The 12328-nt window shown below is 36.7% G+C and overlaps 1 protein-coding gene across 6 annotated transcripts in view; it reads left to right on the top strand.

The window, feature by feature from the left end:
- The window catches only part of LOC131437871 (calbindin-32), a 182655-nt gene that overhangs the window by 105497 nt on the left and 64830 nt on the right, over nt 1–12328 (top strand). For all 6 annotated transcript variants that reach the window (XM_058607508.1, XM_058607504.1, XM_058607505.1 and 3 more), the window contains one exon: nt 6940–7029. In XM_058607508.1, the coding sequence (XP_058463491.1) occupies nt 6940–7029 (90 nt within the window). The remainder of the gene's footprint in view (nt 1–6939; nt 7030–12328) is intronic.

Here is a 12328-nt window from a genome sequence, read left to right as displayed (position 1 = left end):
ATATGCAGTAATTTTTGGTAGGACCATAAGACCTTTCATTTGACCCTAAGATTGTGAATAACGGTTTTGAGTTCAGTTTAGAAAATTTTTTACGGTTTCAGTTTTGCCGGTGGGCAATATTTTACACACTTTACCCTATAACTCCGGAACCGAAAGTCGGATCCGGATGAAATTCAGGAATTCCGTATTGGACCGGGAAACCTTTCATTTGAATCTAAGTTTGTGGAAATCGGTCAAACCATCCCAGAGAAAAGTGAGTAAGATCCATTTATGAATATATGACAACTATTTCCGGTGCTTCCGGAACCGGAGACCGTTAACCAGGATAGCCGGAATCGGTTTGTTTAGTTGCCTACTGATAATGGCTATCGATTTGTGTAGTATTGAGTCCAGCTTAGAAAATTTTTTACGGTTTTTGTTTCACCGGTTTAAGTGACGGTGTACAATATTGAACACACTTTATTTTATAACTCTGAAACCGGAAGTCGGATCCGGATGAAATTCAAAATCGGCTAAGCCATCACCGAGAAAACCTAGTGAAATCATTTGTCACTTACACACACAGACATTGCTCAGCTCGATGAACTAAGTCGAATGGTATATGACACTTGGCCCTCCGGGCCAATTTTTACTAGTCGGGTTTTCAAGTGATTGCATAACCTTTCTATATGAGAAAGGCATAACGTAACAGCTAAAACATTTTATTAGAGATATGATTATTTTTTTCGAAATTTGAATCTTGATTGCCAAAAAATGGTTACAATTTCAATTTTAAGAGTATAGTCCATCGCTAACCACTACTTTTTCGAATCTTTTTGAAAATTCATTGATACCTTTTTTGAAAAATTCGACCGATACCGCAATTCATCCATTTTTTTTATTTCATCGTAATTGAAGAACTACTGATAACCCCGGGTTGGCGGTTCAATGCAAACCTGGAAGGATTCTTAGTGTAAGTAAGAACTAGCCATACAATGATTCGTAGTACTAGCCATACAATGATTCTGTACGCTATAAATCGGCTGCGAAGTCTGTTGAAAACGAAAGGCCAAATTCCACAAAAGGACTGTAATGCCATGACTTTGCTTTGATGGTCAACCAGATCATGCTGTATCGACCGGAATGAATAGTAATCGGAAGAAGTAATGTCTGGGCTATACGACTGATTGGGTTCGACGTCCCATGTGAGTGTTTCCAAGTATGTTTTTACCGACAGTGCAACAAGTAGGCGAGCATTGTTATATTGCCAAATTGCGAATTAGCGAGCATTGTCATGTTTCCAAATTGTTCGCGCATAATAAAACGGGGCTCGACCTCCTTTGGCTTCAATTCATACGGCACCCAATTGCCTACCTTTCGGATCATTCCCATTGCTTTTAAACGTTGCACAGAACGACCGAAATTAGCTCTGCGTCTAATTCGTATTACATTATAAAATGAGTTGATTTTAACAACAAAATTTCCAAAATAACTATCAAATTAGTAAAAACTGAGAATTTATTTTGCTGAAAACAAATCTTATTTTTAGAGAATGTGTTTAGTTGGCGAATATTCTGGACACAAACCAGCAATATTTCAACCCAACATGAAATTCTCATTGATTACTAATTTTGTTATTAAAATCAGAAAATTTGTTTCTATGTATTTATCACCATTATTACTGAAGGACAGCACAAAGAAAACAGAAATGAAATTGGGTTTATTAACAAGTTTTTTAGCCAAAAACACATGAGAAGTGTCAAAGCAAAACAATCCATTAAAAAGCTTAAAAGTACAGTTTTGTTGAAACTGTTTGCAAATTGTTTTGATGTTTTTCGCATGTGTTACGATATATCCTAAACCGTGTTACGATATATTCTAAACCGATATGTAAAAATGACGTAAACTCTTAGTGGAATCTGTATTTATTCAGAATTTGTGCGCATTTGAAGCGATTATGCATAATAATGTTTACACGCGGAACAGTCTAATGAAGAAAACATCGATTTAGAAGAAAAATTTTCAAAACGAAGTTTATGTTTCGTTTATATCTTTTTCTCCAATACAACATCGTATTCATACCTGAAAATATAGAAAATACCACCGCGACTGAATTTTTTTTTCGGTGGTAGTGTGCCATCTAGTGACTAGTAGTCATTTCGATGTTGATTCTGTTGGTTGAAAACAACGTTTTATTTCTCTAATTCAACTAAAAAATTAGTTGAATGAAAATGAAGTGTTCCTTAGCTAAGAAATGACAGCACGTTTAATTGGTGAATTCAACTAAAAAAATAGCCATTTCAACAAATATTTTATTATTATGAGGGAAATGACAATTAAAAAATCTAAATTAGCAAAAGTAAGATTTTTTTAGTTGTCTCAAAAAATAACTAACTAAAATAAAAAAATCAACTAATTTTTTCGCCAAAATGCTGATTCCGGTCTTTCCGTGTGGAAATTGGCTGGTTGAGTAACTCCGAGTGATTTTGCTAGTTCTTCTTGCATTTGCAACGGGTCTTGACCAAGAAATTCCATCAATTCTTTATCCTGAAGCTTTGGTTGCGCTCCGACTCGTTCTTCGTTATCCAAATCAAAATTCCACTCCCGACACGTTCGCTCAGCTAGAGCATGCTCATCATATATATTCCACCAGAATACAATGAGTTTCGGCGGCTGTTTTCTTTACATTCAAATAACTCTGCGCAAACACACTTAAATCGTCACAAATTCCGAAATTTTCATTTCGAAAAAAGTATTAGTGTGCACGCTTCAGCTAAATGACCCACACTGATTCTGAACTGCATAACATGGCTACTTCATTTCCATCTTCGATTCGTCAATGCACAAAATTTAAGTTGAACTGCCACCTAGTAGTTAAACACAAACCGCTTAGTAGGTGTGTCTGCACGGGCAAAATTCCGATTCAAGAAATGAGCAAAACGAGTCATGATTTGGAGAAAATAGTATATTTTCATGTTATGATAATACACCATGATTAAAAGTTCTCGGATCTTGATCCATTTGGACTGATTTCGTTGAAAATTAGCGTAACGCATTTGACGTTGTTGGGTATAATTTCAGGCGTGTTTCTGCTACGATGGTAATCTTTGCAACATAAATTCAGGCGTTATGTTTTAAAATATTGCTCCAGTTTTGATTTTTTGATTCAGAATTTGAATTCGTTCATTGCTCCAGTTTTGATTTTTTAAGAATTTGAAACACATAAACGAACTGCATGAAAAACACGTGTTTCTGCTACGATGGTAATCTTTGCAACATAAATTCAGGCGTTATGTTTTAAAATATTGCTCCAGTTTTGATTTTTTGATTCAAAATTTGAATTCGTTCATTGCTCCAGTTTTGATTTTTTAAGAATTTGAAACACATAAACGAACTGCATGAAAAACACGTGTGAATCAAACCTCTTAAAAAGATACTCTATGTAGAATTCTTGCAAATATCGCGGATCGATTTTTCCTTTTTTGGTTTCAAAACATCGTTTGCAAAATCGTCTTATTTGTAATATTTTGGTGAATCAATACAGCTTGTGTTCTTATATCTATGAAAAAAATTAATCAAACTTTCTTTCCGTGTGCTATTTATTAGTGCAATGTCCTTACTGGTGTGTGGCCGTTCGATCTTAAAACTTGACCTACAACCCGATAGTACCTTCCAAACGAGTCTTGGTTTGTTAAAACCGGTTCAGCCATCGTCGAGAAAGTTGTACGGAGATCTGCACAGTTACTTTTGTGACTTTCCTGGTGGCAGCTGTCCAGATTTTTTTGAACTCCTGTATGATTTGGGACACTGTACCTTCCTTCCGAAAGTGCCGCTTGACAATTGCCCAATACCTTTCAATTGGCCGAAGATTCAGGCAGTTCGGTGGGTTGATGTCCTTTTCACGAATTGTACATTATTTTTTTGACAACCACTGTAGAACGAAGTTGGCGTAGTGGGCTGAAGCCAAATCCGGCCAGAAGAGAGGAGGAGCCTTATGCTTTCTGTACAGTGGCGGCATTCTCTTCTTCAAACATTCATCCTCGTACACCTTGGCGTTAATTGTGCCCTTCGAGAAGAAAATCGACGACCGCAAACCACAGGTACAAATTGCTTGCCAGACCAACACCTTCTGCCCAAACTTTTCCATCGCCACCATGGTGTCACCGTCGTCCAGGTCCTGGTACACCGATTTCGTATAAAATTGCGGTCCGGGCAGCGCTTGAGAGTCTCCCTTGGCGTAGGTTTCGTCGTCGATCAGGATGCATCCGTCTTTATTCTGTAGAATCCGGTTATACAGTTTTCGCGCCCTTGTTTTGGCCTGAACTTGCTGTACCAGCGACTTTTTTGGCACCTTCTGTTTCTTGTACGTTTTCAGGGAGTTCCGAACTTTGATCCGTTGAATCATCCCGATGCTGGTGTTGAACTGCTTGGCCAAATCCCGCGTCGACGCCGATGGGTTTTTCCTGGTGTACTCAACCACTTTTAAGTCCCAGCCGGGCTGGCTGGGACCCGTTTTCCTACCGGATCGGGGCAAATCCTTCATGGAAAGGGTCTTACCGAACTTCTCGATAATATTTTTTTACACTGGTGTGGTGCACTTTCACCCGTTTTGCAATTTCGTTGTACGTGACACCACTTTCTGAGAACCAAGTGTGCAGAATTTTCTTTCGTGTTTCCGGATCAATTCGACTCATCGTTGAAACGATAAACCGTACCGAAACCAATCGATTGCGCAGCTGTTATTGATATATAAACAAAAATTAAGCCATTTCAGAGTAATAACTGTTTGAATGTTGTTAACTTCTTATCGATACACTCCTTATATGCCGTTAGGGGACTCCGGAGCTCTTATCAAAAGTCAGTCTATCCAGCAATTCTATTATCTTTCTATAGAGAAAGGCAAAAAGCATAAAAAATTAACATCAAACTAATCGATTTAATTTTTATGTGAATTACCGGATTGATATTATATTCACCGCTTAGCTCTTTACATAACTTTCAAGTCAAAAACAAATGCAAACAAATGTCTATAATTACTCTGTGAAAATCGAAAGGGAAAATAAACAAAAAGATACTCGCGGGACGATAGAAATGTTGGTTTATAGTTTGGTAGTTATTAAAAATTATCCAATTTTTACTAGTGTATAATCTTTTTAGAGTACTTAATTGATTTCCCTCTACTTCTTCTTGAGCACCATTTTTTCACATGTAATTGTTTTCACGATTGAGAAAAAGTGTATGCAGAAAACTATTGTTGAGTCGAGTCGTTCTCTCTATTTTGCCACCTTTCCTGATGTTAATTTCAGGAATGGCTCAACAGTTAAAGCTCATTCCTGTATGTAAAAGTATGGTTTCCCCAATACCTCGACATTTATTTTTCCCGGCATTTATTTTTATTCGTTCTATCATCACCAGGGCTGAGGACAGTACCGTAAAGTGGTAGGTTTTTTGCTATTTTCCCGTTTCAAATTAAATTTTCTTGGAAACGGTACAGAATATAGAAAAACCCACCTGACAATGTCTTCAAAATTTAGTTGAGAATATTCTGTGAAATTTTCAGAATGAGTTTAGTGGTCGAGTTGTATTTTTTTCTGACTGAAGAACTGCTGAAAATTGGAACGCTCGGAAATGCATACCTCTATTTGTTCATCGAATATCTCGGCTTTGAAGGCTTGTATCATAAATCTACCGTAACAAAGTCTAGATAATTTAGTTTAGAAGCAATTAGTACATAAAAACATATATGTTATCGCAATAAAAATAAAGTCTGGTATTTTTATGTAAAACAAAGTCAGTTTCAATGCATCCGCCATTTTTTTCGCTTTGGTTTCCTGATAGCATTCTGAAAAAGGAGAGAGAAATAAAATTGGCTCGACAAGGCTGCCAAACACATAGACATTCAATCTTTGTGAAAGTTGAATATTTTTTCATTGTTCATTGGAATTGATGTGGTAATGTCCAACCCATACGATAGATTAATGTGATAAAACTTCTCATCAAAATAATAAAATGTATGCTGGCAACCCGGTACAGTTTGCTCATATACGAGAGAGTACAAGAGAAATACGATGCGCAAAGGGAATTGAGCGAGCCACGTGGTCGATTTAAAACCCCACACGTGACCCTCTGTCCTCAGACCTTAAGTGACATTATCGTATCACTAAAGTAACGTGAGACATGCACGAGCAAGACGACTAGCCTACTTGGATTTAATTCCCTACTCTGGTTTTCGCTAATAATCGAACTAGGTTATTACGGATATTTCTCACATTTTATTATCCCAAAGAGTACTTGATTCAATTGATTCAACAACAACAGTAACATTGTTACTAGCATGCCAAATGTAAAACGTAAATTTTTGCTGTTTGAACACCGTGTGTAACCGATCATCTCATACTTAATAACATGCATCAGTTTTAGTTAGGTGCTTAAGTTTAATGTGCTTGTTTTGGTTTAGATATGAATGCCTTAATTTTATTCACAGTTCTTTTCAAAATTAGGTTTTGGTAGTGCCATAGAAATGGCACTACCAAAACCTAATTCCGTGATTCATTACTCAGTTAGAATCAATTTAGGACGGCTTGTTACCTTACTGCCATAACAGCTTTTCCTTTAAGGTGGTTCAAAAATGCATGTGCGGCCCTCAAAATAACCGAATATCTAAAGAGATAAACTAAAGCAGTCTTTTTGTTATTGTAATTCACCTAGAATAAATGTGACTCTCAAGTTCAAATAGCTTCAATCAACATTTTAAAATGAGCTCAAATACTAGAAAATACAAGATTTCTGTTACCCAGCTCAGTTAACTCTTCATAGCAAAGAACCATCAAAGGCTCTTGATTCTCTTCAACGACTAGGCTTCATAAGTTTTGAACCACCTTATCGTCGCAGACAGGTAGCAATTTACTGATAACTTTCTACTCTTGTTCCTTTGCCGGGCTTTCAAATTATCCCCATTAGTCACTCACAGACGAAATGCTGGTCGAGCTGAAGGCTTGCTTCATGGAGGCGTACGATGATAATCAGGACGGAAAAATCGACATCCGAGAGGTAAGTGTGGGTGACGTGCGACACATTTTCTCTATCTCTCCTGTTTCAGCCATATTTTCCGCACTTCTGAATCAGCGTGTGATTGAGCGCTTGAAAGATACAACAATGGATTACTTTCGGTCGATGTGCGCTAGATTTCCGGTAGCCAACATGTAAGGATTCAAAATTGGCAGTAAGCCACATTTCAGAATTGAATGCTTGACGACGTGGAAGCTTTTGTTATCTGTATATCGTTTCGAGTACAGAAAACGCGACTTATACTTGAATCCTTACAGCCAAGCTGGATAGATGTACAACCCACGAGTTCGGTCCGAAACTGGGCGCCCAAAGTTTTGCTTCGATTTAAACAATTTGGCTCACGTCCCCTGACAAAAGAATGATCCCGGAAATCGAATAGATACAACAGCAAAATCTGGTAGAGGCGCCAGATTCAGCGCACTCACTGGTTGTTTGGAACAGATAATTTTCCGGCTTGTGTGGGTGAGCCATTGCGGTGTGTTTGTGACACAAACAACACAACATTATTACTCGTTTCATTTCTCGTTTCCCCACGGAGGCGGTTTTTTATATTCCTACAAAAGGTCCATTTGTTATCTACCAATGGAACTTTCATCACGTGAGACATCACTATATGAATGAAAACGTTGTTGTTGATGTTGTGTAACAAAAGGAAATTATGGTTTGTTTGAAATATATTCTCTGGACTAGAACTAATGTTATCTAAATGAATGGGCAAATCAGTCTTCTGGTAAACAATTGAAAAAGTGGTAATTATGTTTCGAACGGGATGCTGGGCTTCTACCACCTACTCGACTTTCCGCTGCGATCTTCTAAATCGTTTCACTACATTCCGGAAAGATTAGGGTAAAGTGTTATAATATGCCCCCCTTAAGAAAACATTGATATATTTCCAAGTGTATTGATATATTTTCCTCGAGAATGTAAGTATTTCATTGCAATACGGTTGAGGAACATAATTTTCAATGACTCCAATAGAAAAGATGAGAATTGATTGATATAAACACATTTTCCAAAGCGGCCACATTCTTAGTTTTTTTCGCTCGCCTCAGACATAATGCCCCAGCAGCCGTAAAATATGTCTCACAACAAATCAGTGGCATGACACACAACAAAAGACATTTTATCCCACAACAATGATGCATTATGCTTCTTGAAATGTCCATAAAGTTACTGTTTTGAGATAATCAGTATGTCAAATAAATGGCTGATAAAACATCTATTTAGTCGAAGCAAAACCTTACATCGAAAAGCTGCCAAATGAAATTTTTAGTTTTTTCATACTTTCCTGCAAACGACAACCACCAAACTTGCATAGCAGAAAGATCCTACGAAAAGATAGTGTTAGTGATAAAACTTTGGTTCGGAAAAGTCTTCAATGCTTAAGAAATGAAAGGGGGCATTTTGGCTAGCAGGGGCGCTTTATAAGACTTTCCCCTACAAAAATCCTGAGTCTATTATAGAAATATTCCAAATATAACAATTTGAACACTTCTCACACAATTTCCATAAGTGTAAAAGACAACTTTCTTCCCATACCGTTTAAATTACACGTGAATTCGATCGGAATAAAACAACAATAAACAGAAATTTAATAACCTTGTGATTTTACCTAACATCAGAACATAAATTTTGCATGAAGTGAATATAGTCTCCAAAATAGTGTCTGGTGTGAATGCATCCAAAATATTGTCGATCGCGGTGACATCAGCAGGTATTCGTCACGATGTAACACGTTAAAACTTGTGTAAATCTGTTCGTGAACTATTCCGATGGTTGTTTTTGTTCGATAGTCATTTGCCTATCTGTGCGTACAATAAACAATTTAATCTGTAAAAGTGTAAAGTAAGTTGATCTTGCCAATTGAGAAGTTTATGATGCAACAAGATTTGTGTTTGCCCGAGGCACTTCGATTGCTTCAACCAACTTATCAATAATTATACCTAATTTTTATTCATTAAGTTCTTTTTCGGCTTATTTGCCCTTAAGGCGTCATGCACAAATTACGTCACACCAAATTTAACAAAAAAAATCAACTATCTAATGAAAATATTTTTTGCCTTTCTCTTAAAGAATCATTGTGAAAATCAACCTATAAACCGAGGCCCGAGTACGCATAATGTGTCTGTGTGTATGTAGCATTTTTGTTCACTCACTTTTCTCGGATATGGTTGAACCGATTATAGAGGTTTTAATCTTAAGGTCATTCGCCTCTTCGGGTCAAAAAAACTTTCTGGCCCTATGTGCGGGGTTGGGAATCGAACCCGGATGGGCAGCGTTGAAAGGCATCGACTTACCCCTCCCCTGCCTTATTTGGAATTCACTCCGTAACAAAAGCTTTCGTTATTTCAGATTTGATTCATAGAAAGAGTTACGTAAATCGAATACTTCGTTAAAACCTACTTACTCCACCTAGTGGTGCTAAGAAGCCATTCTCATATTACTTATATTCTCATGAATATCACTGTGGTATTGAAAAAAACCATTTCATTGAGTCTATAAGTTGAAACAGTTTTAAGCCAAATGTAGCAGAATTTTTCTTTGTTTTGTCTCATCGCTCTGTATGATAATTTAAAATTTTAAGTAATTCCGGAACCGGATGAAATTCAATTCTAAAAGACTATGTGACCGTTAATTTGAATCTAAGTTCGTAAAAATCGGTTGGAATTTCTCTAAGCAAATGAAGTCAGTTCCTTATTGGAGTTTTTGACTGCTTTCGGAACTTCCGGAACCAGGAACTGGAAACCGGTATATTCCATTTCATATTTTTTGGCCAACCGATAATACGAACACATTGAACGAATTATACGATTTTTTCGTTTTGTGCATCGCCATATAATTCTTCGCCAACACACTTCGGAAGCTGTTGTTTTACGTATTATCATGTAATTCAGCAATTGGAAGTCTTCAGCAACTCCGGAAGTTTTTCGATTTTAAGTTATTAAGGAGCGGGTAGGGTCTAACACATTTGAAAAACCATTTATCATTTTCTTTCTATTTTTTGATAGTAAAACATTTCAAGAATATTCTGTGAAATTTTGAAGCCTATCAGAACAAAACTCAGCAAGTTATGGGCCTTTATCTTTGACGGTTTCATACTACGAAGAAATAAGAGCTGCTCACACAGGCCCAAGATTTCTGCTTCGATTGACTTTAAAACTTGACAAAACATTCTCGAAATATTTCATTATAACAAAATACAAAAGATAAAATAAGGCCTTTTGAGAATGTTAGAGCCTACGTGCTCCCTTGAGTAATAAATTATTTCCTTCCATTTTATAGACAATAAAATTTAAACGCATTTTTCTCGAAAGCAGGTTTTGAAAGTCCGTGTCCATCGTCATTCAAAAACTACTGCACCAATTTTTTTAAAATTTTGCACACACTTTCTACAAATAAAATCTCAGACTCCAACGTTTTCCTTTTCGTTACTATGGGAAAATTTTACAGGTACAAAATGGCCGATTTTTTCGAGAAAAATCGTACTTTTGAAATTTAAACAACCTCTAAAAATAAAAAAAAATCAAACAGTTGGGGTCTAGAAAAACTTCTACTCTAACTTTGCTGCTTTGATTTGTTCACTTCTGATTAGTCTCCACTGAGATACAGTGGACACCGCAAATCATGATTTTTAAGAAGTGTCCTCAAAAATGCCTCTTCACCGACTTATTTCTCAATATTTTTTCACGTAAAAATTAAAAAATGTAGTTCGAATGATGCTTTTTACTATACAAAATATTTGAATTTATTTTGTTGAACGATAGTTCTGAAAAAAATCGCAAAAATGATGATTTTTTTCATCATTTAGACCCTACCCTATCCCTCTGCTGCGTTATATGGGAAAACCTAAGCTAAGTTTGTGAAATTCGGCTCTGCCATCATCGAGAAAATTGATTTGTCACATACCCACACACACATATACATTTGCTCAGTTTGTCGAGCTGTATCGAATGGTATGCATCACTCCTCCGGTCCTTCGGGTCTCGGTTGAAAGTCTGGTTTTACAATGATTGCAAAAAGACTTCGTAAATGGAGGTTTGGATGTACATACATACCATAAAACCTTCGCATAAACACCGTTCGCACCGTTCAAAGAAAAAATAAATCATTTGTAAAACGATTCACGCATAGTAGAGAGCACTTATTACACACACTTTTGCAAGATTTTTTTCATATATTAGGGATATAAATAAGTTTGTGCCATTTTTATTATCGAAATTTTAAACAAGAAATGGTTTCAAATTGAAGTTATCAATCGCTAGCCTCTGCTTTTTCCCATTTTCTGGTTTTTCGTGGATACCCTTTACGATCGATTGAGCTGCATTCCACGCATTGAACCATTTATTGACTTCATCTTAAATGGAGAAGTGTTGGTCAGCCAGGTCATACAGCATCGACTGGAACGAATAGTAATCGGAAGGAGCAATTCCTTGACTATACGGCCGGTGAGGTAAGATTTAATTATATTTTACCGACTGTGCAACATGTAGCGAGCATTGTCATGTTGCAATATTACTTTGTCGTGTTAGCAACGCTCAGATCAAACGTCTCAGTTGTCGTTGGTAGACCATTCTTTCACTCGGTTGCTGTAGCTCATAGTACACCACACCACCAATATTCTGAACGGCCATCGATGATGATACATGGTCGGGATATTCATACGTTGCCCGACGTTATGGATTATCGTCATGGACTCACTTTTCATCGTTAGTAACATCTTGATGAAAAAAAACCTTTCCTTTTGTACCGTTGAAGGAGTTTTATGCACCTAAATAAACGGAGTTCGACGTCCCTTGGTTTCAGTTCATGCGGCACACAATTGCCTACTTTTCGGATCATTTCCATTGCTACAAGTGTACAAGTAAAAATTCGTTAAAAATCACCGTAACTTACGATTTTGCATGCATCAATTGAGGAGCAAGACTCTTTGCAAGCGTATGAGTAATGCCAACAATGTGTGCGTAAAAACAAATTCCGGTGCTTCTTTTCCTGATTTTAATCAATAAATTTTCCATATGGTTGAAAAATATACCAATCGGTTAATACTGCTTAAAATTGCAATTCAAGAATCTACTTACTATGCAATCTTAGTCTAAAACTCTTCCGTGTTCCTTAAAACTGCTCGGGAAAAATTATTTCAGTTTCAGCTTACTTCCACTGACACATTTGATTAGCAACAAACACATTCCTATATGGATTTTCTTCTTGCAGAAATTATTGCGATATAACGATTTACGTACCTTCTTTAAGTGAACCCGCAAAATAGGAACCTTTATTTTAA

This window comes from Malaya genurostris, chromosome 3 (genome assembly GCF_030247185.1).
Source record: "Malaya genurostris strain Urasoe2022 chromosome 3, Malgen_1.1, whole genome shotgun sequence".
NCBI lineage: Eukaryota > Metazoa > Arthropoda > Insecta > Diptera > Culicidae > Malaya > Malaya genurostris.
This window is presented reverse-complemented; position numbering and strand designations above follow the sequence as displayed.